We start from the raw sequence: 17,738 nt of genomic DNA on the forward strand, positions 1-17,738 counted from the left end.
CAGTCACACTGCCGCCATGCGACAAGAGGGTGGTGATGCAGCAGCCACCGGGGGCAGCGTAGGGGCATCAACTACGCCGCCGCCACCAAAGGTACCGAAGCTGGCGAGAGACCACTTCTTCCACTCCCTGCCGCCGTACACGGGCCCGCACCACGTTGGCTACGTCGAGATCGAGGTGCCCGTCGAGCGGCCGCGCCACTTCTCCAACATCCGGCGCGACGGCCACTACGCCCTGCGCTTGGACACGGTGCTGTTCGCCATCTACTACCCCGCCGATCTGTCGTCGGGCTGGACTCCGCCAGATGGTCATCGAGCCAGTGGTGCTGCTGCGCCGGACGCGATATCATCACCATCGACCTCGTCTCCCTCGTCCACTTCGCAACGACAACAGCAGCAGCAAGAAGAGAAGGAGGCGAACTCACTGCCACGGAAGAAACAGCGCAAGCGGAGGAACAAGGCCCTGGCGAAAGCGCGCGTCCCCTGGCTTTCTAGGCCGCGACTGTGGACGAGCGCCGGCTATGCCAAGTGGTTCAAGATCCCCAGCCCGCCGGTCGCGGCGTATCTCTTCGCCACCTGCATGTTCACCGAGCTTCCGGCTATCCGGAATGCGCCGCTCCTTCCACCAAGGGCCTCGTCTTCGAAGGGTGCGTCGTCATCGAATGTGTCGTCAGATGACAAGACACGGGAGAGCAGCAGCAGTCTCGAGACCCCCGAGGTAAAGCAGAATACCGGCGACAATGGGGCTCCATTCCCCGTGGTGTTTTTCAGCCACGGACTGGGCGGCACTCGAACCGTTTGCAGCGCCATCTGTGGCGAGCTCGCAAGCTCCGGATACGTCGTAGTTGCCATGGAACACCGCGACGGCAGCTGTGCGCGCACCTTCGTCAACATGCCGCCGTCACAAGATGCTGCGAAGTCAAACATAAACACGAGCACAGGCACCAGCGAAGAAGGGCCGGGGCTGGAACCGCCGTTACGCGTCAAGAAGAAAAAGGGCGGCGGTGACTACTACGTTGTCGATTACCTCTTTCCCGAGGGCAACACGTGGGACACGGCGCCTAACAACGACCGCGGCGTGGATGTGGAAATGCGGTCTGCGCAGCTCGATATGCGGCTCGCCGAGATCCGCGAGGTGCATCGAGTCGTGGGGCTGCTGAACGAAGGGCGAGGAGACGAGGTCGCCAAGGCCAACCTCCGCCGGAAGGGCAATCGCGGGTCCAGCTCCCGGGGTCTCGACGGCGTGGACTGGGCTCCGTGGAAGGGAAGGTTACAGCTCGACCGCGACGTCACGGCCATGGGCCACTCCTTCGGCGGGACGACGACGATCCGGCTGCTGCGACACCCGGGGTCACACTTCGCATGGGTAGGACAGGGCATCTTGCTGGACACATGGGGCATGCCGATCCTCGACGACGAAAAGGACAAGGAGGACGCGACCGAGACCGAAACTGAGACCGAGGCCGAAACATCTGCGCCAGCTCCAGCACCAAACCGCCGTAGCAGCCAAAAGGGGAGACACGGCGAGTGCAATAAGCCCCTACTGTCGATCGGCTCCGAGGCCTTCGTGTACTGGCAGAAGAACCGGACGGCCATCGACCGCGTGTGCGCCGAGGCGCGGCGCCACGGCCAGCCGGCCTGGTCGCTGACGCTGCGCGGGACGGCGCACCTGTCGCAGACCGACTTCGGCGTCCTGTTCCCGCGCCTGCAGTCGTGGGCCATGAAGACGACCATCGACCCGCGGCGGGCCATCGACCTGACCGTGGGGCTGGTGCTCGACTTCCTCGAGCACATGTCCCCACCGGCGCCGGCGCCGAGTTCTTCTGGCGGCACGAGCGGTAGCGTAGGGGCCGGCGTCGTGGGCACCAGACTGCAGCGCCGCCTCACGCAGCTGAAGGAGCTCGACAGCTTGCCGACGGTCCACAAGCCGAAACCCAAGAACGTCGGCTCCGCGCTGAAGATCCCGGACGAGGTGGCGGTGCGGGCTCGGGGGTGGGTGAGGCGGCACGGCGGGGCTAGGGCTGTGAAGACGCCGGTCGAGAAGAGGAAACAAGAAGGCGGCGGTGGCGAGACGGATGATACCCTGACTGGATTGGAGGAGGGCGTCGAGGCTGAGGAGATTTGGGTGCATTGCGCGCCGGAGCTGGGGGTTATGGAGGGGCTGCGGCGGCGGTTGGGGGAGGACACCACATAAGTCGGCCTACTGAGCTGGCACGGCATTGGATCTGTGCGACCTAAGGTACTGATTGAGTGCACGTGTTAATACATGAAGACTGATATTACCTTCAATTGGCACAGCATCGCTTCCGGGTAGACCCTATTCCCAAATGATTGGTGTTCTTCCACGACCGGATGATATGTACTACGCTTGAGCAACTAAGTCCCATTGGTATAGACTGTCAGCGCAAATGAAATGTCCAGCTTTCTCAGAGCTCACTTTGCGTTTTGGGTGCGGGCGGTGCTGCTGACAAGAGCCAATCATTAGGCTACGCGCTGCGGCGCTTCAGTCTGCTGACGGTTGCACTGCCAATATGCAATGCATCTCGATAGCCAGTAGCGGTCAACGGATCAACATTTGTGCATACCGACAGCCTGATGCATCTTCAGGTGCTCATCTTTCTGACGGAGAATTTGGCGTGTGACACATTTGTCCCAAGAAGCCTGACGCACATAAAACTCAGAATGGCATCGATAAGCTCAGAACACCAACCAGAAGCGCCCAGCGGAATTCGAGAGATTCATCCCTCGTGGCATATAATACAGACTGTCGCAACTACCGCTGTTGAGCCCGCCGATCCCGGTCGCCGCAGCATTGATGGCCAATCGCGCGTTTTAGACACCAGCTCAAGCCAAATCGCGATTGAGCCAAAATCGAGGCTGGCGCGGATATGGAGAGCCTTCAGGACATTTTCCAATACCTGGGGCGATTTCTTTCTGAAACTGATCACGTTCCTTGCCTTCTTGATTGCCGCCGTCGCCGTGTGGCCCAGCATATCGTCAGCCAGCGATGGCCACAAGGCCGAGCTGATCGCCGAGTGGACGGCGCGCAAGGACTTCATTGAAAACTGTGAAGCAGTGAGCACCCCATCGCTAAGTATCCATAAGATCTATAAAAGTCCGTTGGGCTAATGGATCAAAAAAGCACAACTCGGTTTCTGCTGCCTGCGAAAAGGCTAAAGGGACGCCGCTGGGTCCGCCTCCCAATTTCGATAAGAACGAATGGAAGAGAAACATCAAGACAGACAACTCATCGTTCATGGCAACAAGTGCAACAGCCGCTGTGCTCCATCCGTTATTATGGATACTGATATTGTTCTGTTTACTTTTCCTCCAGAGACGGGAAATCGCTCGTGTCGTCCAAGAGGCTTGGCCCAGGCCGAAAACCAACTCGACAGAGGCGGACAGGCAGGGGCAACAACACACATTAATGCCCTTCTCTGCCCGGATTGACCGCCGGACAGACTCGCGTTATGTCTATTTGGAGCCCGATTACTGTGCATACAAAATACCTCCAAGCAGCAAATCACGCACAGAATCACGCACAGAATCACGCACAGTTCCAGAGTCCTATAGATGGCCAGCGTCTCTAGCCGGGCCAGGATCTGATGACACCTTTAGTCAACCAACGAGATTACGCAGACGTTTGAGAAAGGAAGGGGGAGGGGAACTCTCCTCCGGATTGCAGAGTATGAATCCCGCCCGAGAAGGCCACACCACCTCAAGGGGCGGGACGGTGGCTCAGGGTAGCGGAATAGCTGCAGAAGTTACCTCTGCTGCAAAAGGGCACACTCCGCCGGTGGAACCTGAGACTGAGGTCATAGGCAAAAGAGAGAGTCAGGGGGGCGGCAAAGATATCGACGAAGCAGGCACTAGAATATAGAAAAGGTCCAGCTGGATGTGATATCACGTAAGTCAAGTATCTTCTTCTCCTCCAAATTGCCTTGCTAACGAGACTGGGGGGTTATAGTGTCATTGTGGTGATGCACGCTATAAATGTATATGACCACCTCAGATACATGGTCCGAAACGTAGCCGCAATCCTAGAGTTCGTTATAAATGATAGAAGCGACTAAAAGCATAGCAACTCTATTTCATCGTGCCCGGGAAGTGTAGAGAATGTGATCCCTAACTACCTACACTGCAGTTGAGACACATCTTTGACTTGGTCAGATCACATCCGTGATGCGGGCAGTGCTGTTGGCTGCAGCTGAACGTTGCCCGCGTATTTTGATGCACTGCCACCCACGTTCTCAGTCGGGCGTCGGCACTCCAGTCTGCCTGGCGTAGCCCTTGGCCCCTTGTCCCTTGCTGACCAGTAGGAGAGCTTGGAACAACTTTTGTGCATATGCTGACACCCCAACATATCTTGAACTTTTCTTAAAAGGAGGAATGGGCTTCCTTGTTTCCATACTGAAAATCATACCCGAATGAACAACATGGCGTCATCCACTCCCGAGTCACAACCAGAGGTGCAGGAACTTCAAAGCACTTCCTCGCCACATCAGCTACCGCAGATGATTCAATCAGGCCCAACGCAGCAATCGACGGACAGCGCTGTGCCAGAAGCCACCTCATTCAGCCCTGGACATCGGGATACTGGTGGATCACCGCACACGTCTCAAAGTTTTATCTCCAACTATGGTTTGACGCACTCGAATACCAGACTCACGCAAACATGGAATGACATCTGCAAAGTGTATAATGCCAAGGGTCGTATGCTCTTGAAGCTGCTGGCAACAATCCTAGGCTTGCTGTTCGCCGCACTCACCATATGGCCCGGCTACTCGTCGGCCAATGACGGACACAAGGCTGAGCTGATCGCCGAATGGACTGCGCGAAAGGATTTTATCGAAGCATGCGAGACTGTAAGTACCTTCAGCATATCCCGTACTTTCCACTGCTGCTTATATATCTGACTTGACATAAAGCATGACTGGTCCACAACAGCTTGCGACGAAGTCAAAGGAATACAACTGGATGCCCCCCCTAGCTTCAACCAAGCTGTATGGAAGAGGTACTTCGGAAAGCACCTCCAAGTAGAGGAGATTCGACCATCCATCGGAAACTGGGACTCACATGTCATCATCCTCCTGTCCTTAGGGGTGCTCATGTCCTCCTACCTCGTTGTCTGCCGATTTGTCTACCGGAGGCGAAGATTAGCCCAAGCCGTCAAGGACGTCGACATAGAACAGACCCCCGACCCCCGTGCCTCTGTTATTGTTAATAATGAAACATCTGGAGAATCAACGCAGGTTAATATTATATCGGCCGGTGCCTCAGCATTTCGCAGGGAAATATATCGTTAAGATGAGTAAACATTCGAGCGTGGAAACTGGTGTTATCTAAGCTTAGTTGTTCAACAAACATTAGAAGTAACTAGTTACTGCTGTAAAGAAGTTTCATTCGGTGATAATGATAAGATCGATTTAGATGCACCTTAAAGTACCCCTTTCAGTTCCTTGTGAAGCACCCCAAATTACACAAAGCAAGGGGCTCCACGGGGGCTAATGTGTTTTCTTATGATGGAAAACCCATCCATAAGGGGCGCGTACATGATAGCTACCAGCAATCTAGCAAGTTTAGTAATTCACTTGAGCATATCAAGACAGATCATGACTTGCGAAGTAGCGGTAAGGGGCCTGGGGTGTGAGAAAAGCGCTACCCACATGGAAAAGCTGATGCGGTACGGGGTCATCGACTGGATGAGCCGGACCTATTAAGAACGAATCGATTTCAGGTCATCGCTTCTAATTCAAGACACCTATGGGGCGAATGGTTTGGCTGTCGACGGAGAAGAGGATCAGGAGATGGCAGACGTGGCCATCCTTGAGGTACAGGCGGTGATCTCTAGGAAATGGGTATATACCGAACTTAGCGAAGGCGAAACTCTTCGTCAGGGTTCCAGGCAATATGCCGTCGTGATCGGCAGGCCTGCTAATGAATGCGTGTGCGCACGAGGTGGGCCAGGCAGGTGTTGACGATTAGACCAAGGGCGAGGAAGCGAGAACTCACATGTATCAGCAGCTCTTGAAGGGCATTCCTGAGGTGACAGAAAACGAGCAAGATATAGTTGAGAGTGAAACAGCTTTCATGTACGAGCATTTACTTTCTTGGCCCCTCTGCATAGTTCTCAAGACATTTTAACTAGCTCGAATCAACCTAAAGTATTTTAAATTTGTTTTATTTCGTCCTCAACGTTTCCCTTTAACTCTTGGCAGAACCCATATGAACCTGGACGCAAACAAGGACACTGCCATTGGGTCTACCTTGTATTGCTGGAATCTTGTTGGCATAAGTATCGTGGATATCCATACACTCCATCTGATCCTTGGCTGGTGATTGCACGGATGCGGAGGCTTGTGACTGATACGGGGGAAGTTCACGGACATCTGCGGCTTCAAGGGCTTGTATTGGTCTTAGAATGTGGTTGTTACCATGCTATTGGGGTTCTCGACTCACATGTTTACCTCTCCCTGCTTTGCCGACGACACAGTAGTTTCCATGCAACCAGCAATGTTGGCGGTAGAGTGACGATAACGCCAACAATGGCAACGATAGCTTCAATGGATATCTCCATTATGAACTGAAAATATGGCTGTTTCGATGCGTGTTCTTAGGATATCTGGTAATTTGGCATGAGTGCCGTAAACTGGAGGCACGGCATGCAGCAAAGTTGATGCAGCTTATGAATGAGTGGCAGTAACAATTGTAGTATTGAAGGGTTGGCAGGTCCATGGATGGTAGACATTCGCCATTATATCCAGGTCGAGGAGGTTCTCACACCTTCGCCCCGATCTCACAATGCTCTGTTTCTTGGGCGACGTCAATTTCAGATACCGGCACGAAAGCACAACGACCAATAATCAGCCGACAAGGCAGGCGTGGCTTGTATGCCTTATGCACATATTTGCATATGCGTGCGGTCATCTTTCCAACACCGGCTCTGGCCAATGAGAAAGCATGCGTGACAAAGTAGGATCCCACTTCCTGTACGATATCGGCCATAGCCAATCAATTATCGTGGCCAAGCCACCGCCAAACCACCACAGGCTTGCATTTCATATTACGGCTTGGCCCAGTCATCTTTCGATGCCCCCCTCCATTTCGGCCCGCGTGTACATTCTGTTCCAGGGCCATCGGCTCTTCAAAGTCTTACAAAAGGGCAGCTTTCTCCAACATTACCACCCCGAAATCTGAACTTCCCCAAAATGTCAACTTCCCCCACCCCCTTTCTCAACACAGAGCTCATGCAAACCCTTCAACGTCATCAAATCACCCCTTTACCATGACCAGCACCAATCGCAGTGCGCGGATACCTGATGAGAAGTGGGAGGCGCATAAAGCCAATATCGTGCGCCAATTTGTGGATCACGACCAGTCTTTGGAAGCCATCGTGGACTCTCTGAGGAAGTCTTCTGATTTCATTGTAACGTATGAAGTCCCTCTCCTCGAATAGTTGCCGCGCTCCCATCACTGACTATACCCAGGCGAAATCAATTGCACCATCGCTTGAATAAGACTTGGCGCGTTCACAAGAAGACCTCCAAGGGAGAGGCATCGGCACTATGGAGATGTATCGAATATCGAATTGCCGAACGGCGGCGGAAAGATGGCAAGGCCAGCAAAGTCGTTCTCAATGGCGTCGTTGTAGAACCGGCAAAGGTGACGAAGGAAACGGGAAGATACTCACAAAGTGCGTGGTCAACTGGTTTTGGTAAGTTGTGATACCTTCATATCCCTCATCAACTCCTAGCTAACGATTGATGGAAGGTGCACGACCGAAGACACCCTCCGGACAGTTGATATCCGTTTGTACCCCAACGGATACAACCCCCGAACAGTTGACATTTGCCTATTCGCCAATGGATACTACAGGGCGTATGATTTGGCCTGGGAACTTACCGTGGCTCATGTCTCCAATACAATCACTGAAACGTTTGTTGCAAAACTCTTACTTCTCATTGCTAGTAGCTGATATTTACAGTGCCACACTTGAACTGGGGTCCCTCCGTCGACAAGGAGCTCATATCAAAGTGGGGGGGGACTCGACCCTTCATCACAGCATTTCCCGTCATGTTTCATCCGGCTATGATTCCAATCTACTTATCCCCGAGGCGAAAAGAAAACGAGGCCGCCGAGAGAATGAATATCATACGATCCGGCAGCGTGAAAGATGCCCTGCAAGAGCAACTCAAGCTTCTCTTTCTCCAGGCATCCAACAAGTTTCTATTTAGAGACGAATCTTCCACACCACAACTCCCATCATTGTTACAGATAATCAAGTTGATTGATTTCGTGGGTTTTATGCGCGAACCTCTGGACCCTGGCGAGGATTTGACGTTACTGGCCGCTCGTGAGGAACTCTTCCAAATTGTGTTTCATATGATGGCTCGTGTCTTTCTCTTGAGAGGGCCCAGCGCTGCGCCGTTCCGCCGTCTGCTGGATGACAACATCAACGTTTTCACTCGCTTTGTTGAGTGGCTTCTCCAGTCCGGCCAAAACCCAAATACTCCAGTGAAATGCTCTTGTTGGCATTTTACTTCAGCATTGCAGTCTGCTTTGATATGGAAACTCGATGTCCTGGTCGGAATATTGATACAACACAATGCAGACGTTCGCGGGCGGTTGCGATATGCTCATATTCGTGATATTCGCGACTGTCAAGCGCATCTCCCTCCTCTTGTGCTTGCTATGATGTCTGTGGGAAACCCCCACAGTGACATCCTTCTAAGCAATATCGAGAAACACCGGACCCACCTCGAAGAGTTCCTATCTCTAAAGCTACCCCGGTACCGTGGATGGATCCCAGAAGCGTGTGAGCCTGACATCGACCATCCATTATACCATTTACTGGAAGAACCAGAAAATGAAGTCGAAATACTGTCGGTTCTTAAAATAATAAGAACTACACTTGGCTCCACGTGGCTTACACCGAACCACAGCGAAGGACTCTTATTACATGCTTCGCGGGCAGGATATGTTGATGTATTGAGCTTCCTCCTGGATAATAATGTGGACATCAACATCACCAACACATTTGGGTCAACAGCTTTGCACAATGCGGTTATAGGGAAAAGGTCTCCCTACATGACTTGCTTATACCTCTTGGAACACGGCGCAGTGTTGGAACGCAATGATGCCGGTATGTCGGCCTTTCATCTGGCTTGTTCTACTGTGTCTGATGTCGAGGTTCTCAGACTACTTTGTTTCCACAAAGCACACATACACAGAACTATAGCCGGTATACCTACCGCGAAGGATTGGCTGAGGCGCGGACGCCTCAACTCTGCAAAGGAGCTACGTATCTGGTTGGAAAATAACTCTACACCCCTCAAAGCGGCAATAAACAACATGAGGTTGGATCCAGAAGAATCGGTTACGTTCTGCATGCAGATGGGGCAGAGCAGCACTGAGGTAGTAGAATGGATATTCGACGCAGTACTGTATTCTTCCAATATCCAACTACTCTCGGCTGCTCTACGCACAGGCAGTTGGCATGCCCTCAGACTTGATAGAAGGGATGGACTGCTGCGTAATGCGATGAAATGTTGCCGCTACACCGCATACGGTCACCACAGCTCAAGTTGTTTTGAAGAAGGCAACAAGGGTATACGCATTACAATTGCAAACGAGCTTCTGGAAGCCGGGGTTAAGATTGGATCGAGTGATGCGGTACGCGCTTTGATCTTGGGTGATTGGTACCTTGCTCAGAAGATTCGGATGCGTGATCCACTAGGCATTGCTGGATCAACACTACCACTACCATTGGTTATTGGGTCAATGTCGTTTCTCGAGGCAGCCCTAATTTGGTGCCCGCGCTATGCCTTTGAGGCTATGATGGAAAATCCTTATGACCCTGGAGCGCTGTGTGCAGCTGCTTCCAGTGTCTGCGAAAACAAGCTGAGCCTGGACATCGTTGAAGAGCTTTTAATCAATCGGTTAACATGCAATTCTTCAACTTTGGATCTCTCCGTGGAAATGGCGGCTATCGGGATCGCTATATACAACGACAGAGCCCAACTGCTAAAGCTTCTCCGGAAGAACCTACCAACACACACCTTCGCTCGTCTGCCTTCTTGTTTCGTAGATGACTGGCTAGGCACCATTGGTAGAGCAAATTCATGGTGGCACTACAGTCGATGGTATGGCTCTGTTGCATGCTTTGCATTCGACGCCGACATAGAAAGCTTTACTGCCACTGTGAAACAATACTGCTGGGACACGGGGTGTTTGAGCTTGGTGATTGGCAACTGCGACCTTGCGAAAGCTGAAGTGCTTATGAATCACAAAACCCTTCGCCAAAACCCCCCACCCACCTTGTCTATTCACAGCAAAGCCACATGCCCTCCATTGATACCCGCCATTAGGAACGGAGACGCAAAGCTTGTACAAGTATGTGTAAAGCTTGGCGAATCTATTCATGGCGGTTGGGACTTTGAATCCGACGGATGGAAAGGTCACACAGCCTTGGCTGAGGCTGTGAGCTGCGAAAACTTGGAGATTGTTGACTTGATACTACAACTGGGTGCAGACGTCAATCAAAAGGGTTACGACTGGGATTGGCATACTAAAGATGGGGATTCAACACTATACACGCCCCTTCAAAGAGCCTGCACCGTTAGTCACTTACCGATAATAAAACGACTGATAGACCAAGGGGCCGACTTAAATGCTGTAAACGATGATGGGCTTACAGCCTTGGAGTACGCGGCAAAGGATGGGAGACTTGATATGGTTCAACTACTCTTGAGCGCAGGGGTGGACCTCGAAGGCAAGAACAGAGAGCATTTGGACTCAGCCATATCGATGGCAGGGAGAAATGGGCACGAGGTCACTGTAAAGCTTCTCAAGGCCCATGCCGAAAAGTTGGGTTATGTACTTGAGGATGACGAGGATGGCGAGGACGGCGAGGACGGCGAGGACGGCGAGGACGGCGAGGACGGCGAGGACGGCGAGGACGGCGAGGACGGCGAGGACGGCGAGGGAGAAGACCAGGACGGTGAGTTTTACCAAGTTTATCAGACGCTTTGTGAGACGTCGACCAGGAGTAGCGGATTTGTATAGTTCGAATATTCTAACTTTGTTAATTAGCGTATAAGTCATTGAGACTAAAACTATATACTCCTATAAAGTTGACTCATTCCGTCATTTTGTGAAGTTCTTTTAATCGTACATAAATATATACGTTTGTAATGAATCAAGATTTTCAACTGGCGAGCCCTTCGCAGCTGCAGCCCTTAAGATCACATTTACACTTATCTTCCGATCGTTTACCCCACGGTTGCTTTACGAGGTGGATATGATCGATTGTTCCACCTTGCTAACACTTCCCGTTACAGACTTTTACATAATCGGTGTTGCGCGCACGCATATGAGAGAGATTCGGGCACGGGCTATGTCATCTATTTTCGGTGCTGACATTCCAATTGCTGTTGCCTGGTGTACAGCTATGGGACGTCGAGTACAGTACTTATATATAATGACAGACTCTCGCATCTAGTTTTGGAACAAATGTTACCGGGCGGCATTATTGGCTGCAGATGGATATAGTAGAATACTCGCACAAGTCTACCTTAGATGGCGCTTGGCGCACGTTACAATTAGCTATTACCTGGCTAGATAACATATGCGTACTATAAACATTAGTATCTCACATATATTATATAGAATTAAGCTAATTCACGTCGACGCTAGCCTTTAGGAGCCGTTCTAATTTCTCGACAGGGGGTCCGATTATGGCAGCTTTGTGGAAGGCTATATCCCCAGCATGGTTGGCTTCATCATGAGTGGCACGAGATGCCGACAACTAAATGTGGCGCGTAGCGGAACAGGTGCGCGCGATTTAGGCAGGGGCAGCAAGGGCGGCAGCGACTCTTGGGTTCGACTTGCACCGTCGAGCCAAGAGATGCAGCCTGAAAGTGGTGAATGCGCGCAGGTGCATGGAGAGAAAACGCGCCATTCTCCATCGACACATTATAAGTCTTGACCACTACACTTGAGAACGGGCTGTACTGGTAGTGTGATAGTACAATCTGCCATTTGAAATGAACAACTAGAATGGGGTGAGTCGATTGGGGAGTTTTCTTCTCGTAGAAGCAAGGGCTGTTATCCTGACTGGATGGAAGGGATACGACATTACAGACGAGTTTCTCGCCAGCTGGTTTCCAATGTCATAAAATGTCATTGACATGCTCGATAAAATATATACAGTTAAAAATAAAAAGAGCTTTTACTGTAGTCCTTACCGACTAGTCCGTCCCTAAGATAGATCATAGATCCATGAATCACCCCGTGATGCTTCATAAAAACCAAGCCCGTTGAGAATATCGATCCCCACTCGCTGCCGTGTAAAACAATGTGTTATGTTGTCGTTTGTGGTGAATTTTGAAATTTAGCTTTGGAGGAACTTGAGGGCCTGGCTGAGCGGGCCGGCCAGCTGGGCCATGGCAGCCTTCTGGGCGAAGCCCTTAGTGACGAGGCCGGTGAGCGAGAGGAGCTGCGAGCCCTGGCCGAGTAGGCCGGTGACCTGCTTCAGGATGCCGCCGGAGCCCGACAGGACGCCGGACACGAGGCCTTGGACGGTGCCGGTGACCTGCTTCAGGACGCTCTCGATCTCCTCGACGGTGCCGCCCACGACGCTGCCGGTCAGCTTGGACACGATGTTGCCGACGTTGCCGAGGACGGGGCTCAGGCCCTGGACGAGGTCGGTCGCGGTGGCGGTGCCGCCGAGGACGCCCTTGAGGAGCGGCTCCACCTGGCCGACGATGTCGACGGCGTGGTCGACGACGCCCGACAGGACGTCGTTGTCGCCGCCAAAGGTGAGCTTGATACCCAGCAGGCCGTCAGTGATCTCGCTGGCCCAGTCGACGGCGTGCAGGCCGTCGGCGGCGACGCTGCCGACGATGCCTTCGACCCGCGTGAGAACGGTGAGGGCCTCGCCGCTGTTCAGGATGGCGTTCAGGTCACTGTGGGGTTGCTGAGTCAGTCTCATGTTGGCGGGTAAAAGATATGGGGGGGAGGGAGGGGATTAACACGTACATTCCGCCAGTAAGACCGCCAACCAGTCCTCCGACCACGTGGCCGAGGATTCCTTCGACTTTACTCGTCACCTCAGGCAACAGGTTCAGGCCGAGGCCGGAAGTGCCGCCGTTACCACCCTGCTGGGAGTCGCCGCCACCGCCGAGGAGCCCACCGACAAGGCCGCGCTTGGCGGCCGCATCCTGCTCGGGAATGGCAATGGGGTTCGCCGAGGAGACACCGAAAGAGAAAGCAGCCAATGCGGCCGTCGAGAATCCGGAGAAACGCATCTTGAAAGATAAAAAGAGGATATCAAAGTTGTGGAGAATCAAGTTAGGGAGGTTTTGGCGTGGTCGTAAGAGGGTATAGGTCGTAAAGGTAAAGAGTGACTAGCCGAAGTTGGCTGGGTAAAGAGTGACAGAAAGAAAGGAGTGTGGGTTGATATCTTCAAGAAGGGATGGGAATAGAAGCAAGATTCAACCATCCTCTCGTCAGGACGATGACCAAGTTTTATAGACTCTAGCTCTCTTCCTTTCTTCCCAGTCAGGGTGAAATGGCGGCCAGGGCGTCATCGCTCGCCCTGTCTCTTCGCCCAGTCTTGAGATACCGATCAGCCAGACGCTCGATTAAGGGTTCTCTCTGCACAGGTATGCATGCATCTTTCACTGGGTCTAGCATTCCCCGCGCTAGGGTGGTGCAGTATATTCCTGCTTGTTTCATCCATGCAACCTATGGGTGGTGGTGGAGCCTCTTGTAAGTGGCATGTCGATCCTGATCCGTGAGCTGTCAAAAAACAGGGCCGTCCCCACCGACGGTCATCTCCTAGCAAGTTTTGGCACGTTTTACAATCTTCTTTTTCATATGGGAATACCCGTGCGCGCAGCTATCAAGACCCCCCAGGGCACCACTCAGGGGGTCTTTTTAGGGCTCGGCGCGGCTAATTCTAATCTTTAATAATGATCCGACGGGGTAGCGTGCACGAGCTTGGGTACCAAGAGGCTATAACGTCATGTTTAACAGCGAGGCAGAGTATTCCAGCAGCATTCCGCGCCTAGGGGGATAGATAGCATGTTGTTTCTTTCTAGACTACCCCTGGAGTAGACACCCAAAAGAGCAGGAAGTAGAGGATCCGACAGGATGATATGTTGTCACTGGAGATTCTGGGCACGTCTTGGCAGGCCCTCAGCGTTCCTCCTCCGTATCCCAGCTTCTGTCGTGTAGAATTGTGGCGCTCCGAGCCCAAGTTCAGCATGCACATCACATAACTATATGCTCGCTTATTCCTCTCATTTTCTACCTGAGAAGCGCCACAAGAGACTAGTGATTCAATGTCCAATGCCAAGTGCTGCGAAGCACGATACGTCCTGTGAGCTAAGCTATCAAAGCAATCATGTTACTAGGGTCAGATCTAGAGCCAGCCATACGAACTTTTAGGAACCGCCGTTCCGCTAGATCGGTAAGGTGTCCTTGAATGGGCGGAACAAATAGTATCAACTAATATAAATATGCTTATAGTCTTTAAAAATAATTATCCTAATTATAGCGAGGTCGTTTTATAATATTAAATACCTAGTGGACTTAAGTATTTAATATTACAGCTATCATTCTTAGTAGACTTGAGGGTCTGTTACATACGCGAGCCAGTCTAAGATAGTTCTCAGGGTCGTCTTCCAATAACAGCATACTTGGTGGTGGCCAAGTAAGCCCCCTTTTAGTTTCCTCCACGGCCAGGGGAATCAGCCGCTTCAGTTCGGCCGCCATGTGCTCATTCTGCGTCTTGCGTGCGATGAGCTCGTGCATGACGAGGCCGCACTCGTGCTCCAGGTATGCCCAGTGCGGGGGTGTGGTGTGGACGTCGGCATCGACGTCCACCAGACCGCAGTCCCGGAAGATGCCTGGCAAGTCGGGAACCCACGTGGGGTTCAGCCGTGGGTCTTGGGACTTGAGGAGTCCCATCAACGCCTCGATGCTCTCTTTCTTGTTCTCCGGCTTCGCCAGTTCGCCGTGGACCGTCTGGTTGTCGGGCTCAACCCATTGGAGGTAGCCGCCGGGTTCTATGTGGGTGGGTTGTGGGAAATGATCAGCAACGTCGTGTGCAGATACGGATCTGATCCGAACTCACTGAGCATTTGGAGCAGCTTGCCCACCGTTGCCGGAACATCGTCCTTCCGAACGACAAATACCATGAAGCGGACGTTGATGATGTCGAAGGCACCAAGGAGACCATCCGGAACGGGATCGTTCACATCCCATCGCTGGAACGTGATGTTGGAGGGTAGTACTTCGCGAGGTGGCGCTGCCTCGAGTGAAATATCTAGGCCGACGAGCTGCGTGGATTCATGGAGCCGGTCGCCCACATCCAACAGCCACATTCTTCAACAGAAACACAGAAAGAAAGAGTTAGATGATGTGGCTTGAGAAACTTCTCAGGAAGCCAGAAGCTTCCGATCTGATTTGCTCCACTCACCCTGTTCCCGAGCCGATGTCGGCTATTTTGAGGTTCGCTCCCTGGGTGGGAATACTGGGATGAATGAGATACCCGAAGTCCTTCACCCAATGATGGTGCATCAGATTGAGGCTTCATCTAATTAGCACACATCGCGGGGAGATATCGAAATGTTAAAAAACAGAAAGAACAACGAACCGACTGTTGTCGAGGAGATCACGAGTGAAGACGTAGTCATCGTTCTGAGGGGCCATGGTTGTTGATGCGATAGCAGGCTTAGTGTCACAATGGAGGGACAAAAAGATGAGCGACCAGGACGAAGAAAGCTTGTATGAACTGTTGATTGAAGTAGTTAGCGACAGGAGGCTCTTAGCTTTGCGCCAGCCGGCTCTTTGTTATATGAACGTGGCCAACAGTCAAAACTAAGCAAGGGACTGCGTGGGAGGTGGAACGCGTGTAGGAGGGAAGCGAAAAGAAGCCAGCTAACATGTGAGGGGCTCGGGTCGATGTCGGGAGCGCTTCCGCTCTTAATTTTGTTATGAATAAAGGTGTTACATCTGACATGTTGGTGTGACCAATCGCCACACCGGGCTGCATATCTGCCTTGGATTTCCCTATTGGATGGGCTCATTCGCAATGGCCGTCGAGGTTTGAGTGTTTGGGTCCAAGGCCGGCCTCGACTACTACAAGGACGGCGTCAACCAGTCTCTGGTGAAGGAGATCTATCTTTCATGAAAAGCTGCCGGCTAACTTGCGGACACGTCTAGTTGATTTGGACAGCTGCGCTCGTTGTACAACTTCCCCTCACTGCGGTGAAGATATCCATTCTCCTATTCTATAAGGGCATATTCCCTACCTCTGACTTTCTATTCCGGATATTAAAAATAGATTGGACCGCTGCAGAGTAATGCATTGGAAAAGTGCCAAAGCCAACCAAATGAGTCCTAGGTATGATGACGCATTCACAATGTATTCAACATTCGCTATCTCGGGTCTCTGTGCCGACCTACACCCCTGGAACCAACTATCCCCAGAATCGCCTAGATCAGCAAGGCACACCCCGGAAACCCTCTGAAACCGAAGCCCGAGCCAGCCAACACCGGCTCAGCCACCCCATCCGTATCCCAGCTAGAACCTCGTGTACGTGCCAAACTCTATCGCAACGTCACTAAAACGATCGAAGCGGGCGAAGTGGAAGATTGCTGGAGAATACAGTCTGGATCTTATTTACACAATTCTTCGAAACGATGCCGTTCTTTTCCTTCAAACAAACTTGCCTGATTCGTCCTCTTCCTCAACGCACACGTGAATTCGAATGAAGTGTACCGCTGTTATGCCATCTAACCGCACGCGGGAGGGTTCTCGCCCCCAAAGGCCTTGCGCAAGAAGTGGATGGCGCGGCCGTAGCTGGGCACCAGCTCCTTCCCCTTCTTGTCCTTGCAGACGGGGACGTCGACGGTCTTGAAGACGTGGCCCTTCTTGATGCCCTTCTGGGCGTCGTGCTCGACGACGCGGGCGCGGTACTTGTTGCTCTTGTCCTTCATGACCTGGCAGACGTAGTAGCCCTTGAAGTCGGACTTCTTGTCGCCGTGCAGGTCGCTCCACTGGCTCGGCCACGAGGCCGGGCCGTTGATGCCGCTGGGACCGCTGGTCACGATGTTGCGCAGGTACTGCAGGATCTCCTTCTCGGCGTCGCTGACGATGTCGCGGCGGAGGAGGCTGTCGGTCCCGGCGGCGGCGGGCTGGGCTTCCTCGCGGGCGTCGAGCATGGTGTCTACGTCGAACCCGGCCTCGGAGGCGGCGACGCGCTTGTCAAGAGCCTCGAATTGCGGGACGTCGACATTGCGTGTGTCGATGCGGTCGCCGTAGCGCAGGGCGCTGACGGCCGAGGCGCAGAAAAAGAAGAAGTAGGAGGCATTGCTGAACTTCATTGTTGCTGATTGTTTATGGGGAATGGAGTATAAGAAGAACTGATGTTTATGGCGCAGATTTCGAGTCTCTATAGTTATGTTTGAGAGGACAGTGGTGTTTGTTGTCGAGGAAAAGTCAAGATGGCCAGACCCCTTTATACTCCGGACTTCACGATAGCCTTGCAAACCCCTGTCCAAATAGGGTAAAGAGAGGCGCCTCCACTCCTGTACGTGAAATTTTCAGCTTTAAAAGATAATAAGCCCTGGTTGACGGGTTCTGATACTATTTTGGAAACCAATATTCGTGACATTTGGTTCGGCGCCTTACAGTAAGCTTAGCTCATATAAGCTTACCTGGACCAATATAT

The 17,738-nt window shown here is 52.4% G+C and overlaps 7 protein-coding genes across 7 annotated transcripts; 4 read left to right on the forward strand and 3 right to left on the reverse strand.

Moving 5' to 3' along the window:
* Positions 1–16: 16 nt before the first annotated feature.
* PG998_000080 lies at positions 17–2,191 on the forward strand (the record flags this gene model as incomplete). The annotated part of the gene is made up of 1 exon (XM_066866898.1): positions 17–2,191. The coding sequence occupies one exon, from the start codon at positions 17–19 to the stop codon at positions 2,189–2,191; it is 2,175 nt and encodes a 724-aa protein (XP_066735313.1).
* A 488-nt stretch (positions 2,192–2,679) lies between these two features.
* On the forward strand, positions 2,680–3,126 carry PG998_000081 (uncharacterized protein; the record flags this gene model as incomplete). The annotated part of the gene is made up of 1 exon (XM_066866899.1): positions 2,680–3,126. The coding sequence occupies one exon, from the start codon at positions 2,680–2,682 to the stop codon at positions 3,124–3,126; it is 447 nt and encodes a 148-aa protein (XP_066735314.1).
* A 1,307-nt stretch (positions 3,127–4,433) lies between these two features.
* PG998_000082 (uncharacterized protein) lies at positions 4,434–5,303 on the forward strand (the record flags this gene model as incomplete). Its single annotated transcript, XM_066866900.1, has 2 exons — positions 4,434–4,862; positions 4,926–5,303. 2 exons carry the CDS (start codon positions 4,434–4,436, stop codon positions 5,301–5,303), a joined length of 807 nt encoding a protein of 268 aa, XP_066735315.1.
* Positions 5,304–7,282: 1,979 nt separating this feature from the next.
* Positions 7,283–11,164, forward strand: PG998_000083 (uncharacterized protein; the record flags this gene model as incomplete). Its single annotated transcript, XM_066866901.1, has 5 exons — positions 7,283–7,428; positions 7,485–7,711; positions 7,982–9,139; positions 9,236–10,996; positions 11,130–11,164. The coding sequence occupies 5 exons, from the start codon at positions 7,283–7,285 to the stop codon at positions 11,162–11,164; spliced, it is 3,327 nt and encodes a 1,108-aa protein (XP_066735316.1).
* Positions 11,165–12,388: 1,224 nt separating this feature from the next.
* Positions 12,389–13,304, reverse strand: PG998_000084 (uncharacterized protein; the record flags this gene model as incomplete). Its single annotated transcript, XM_066866902.1, has 2 exons — positions 12,389–12,962; positions 13,036–13,304. 2 exons carry the CDS (start codon positions 13,302–13,304, stop codon positions 12,389–12,391), a joined length of 843 nt encoding a protein of 280 aa, XP_066735317.1.
* A 1,345-nt stretch (positions 13,305–14,649) lies between these two features.
* PG998_000085 (uncharacterized protein) lies at positions 14,650–15,714 on the reverse strand (the record flags this gene model as incomplete). Its single annotated transcript, XM_066866903.1, has 4 exons — positions 14,650–15,068; positions 15,137–15,387; positions 15,482–15,592; positions 15,659–15,714. Coding segments are annotated over 4 exons (837 nt in total), but the record flags the coding sequence as incomplete, so codon positions are not given.
* A 1,086-nt stretch (positions 15,715–16,800) lies between these two features.
* Positions 16,801–17,391, reverse strand: PG998_000086 (uncharacterized protein; the record flags this gene model as incomplete). The annotated part of the gene is made up of 1 exon (XM_066866904.1): positions 16,801–17,391. The coding sequence occupies one exon, from the start codon at positions 17,389–17,391 to the stop codon at positions 16,801–16,803; it is 591 nt and encodes a 196-aa protein (XP_066735319.1).
* Between the last annotated feature and the right edge of the window lie 347 nt (positions 17,392–17,738).

The sequence above is a fragment of the Apiospora kogelbergensis genome (assembly GCF_038363985.1).
Source record: "Apiospora kogelbergensis strain CBS 113332 chromosome Unknown utg000001l_segment0_segment0, whole genome shotgun sequence".
NCBI lineage: Eukaryota > Fungi > Ascomycota > Sordariomycetes > Amphisphaeriales > Apiosporaceae > Apiospora > Apiospora kogelbergensis.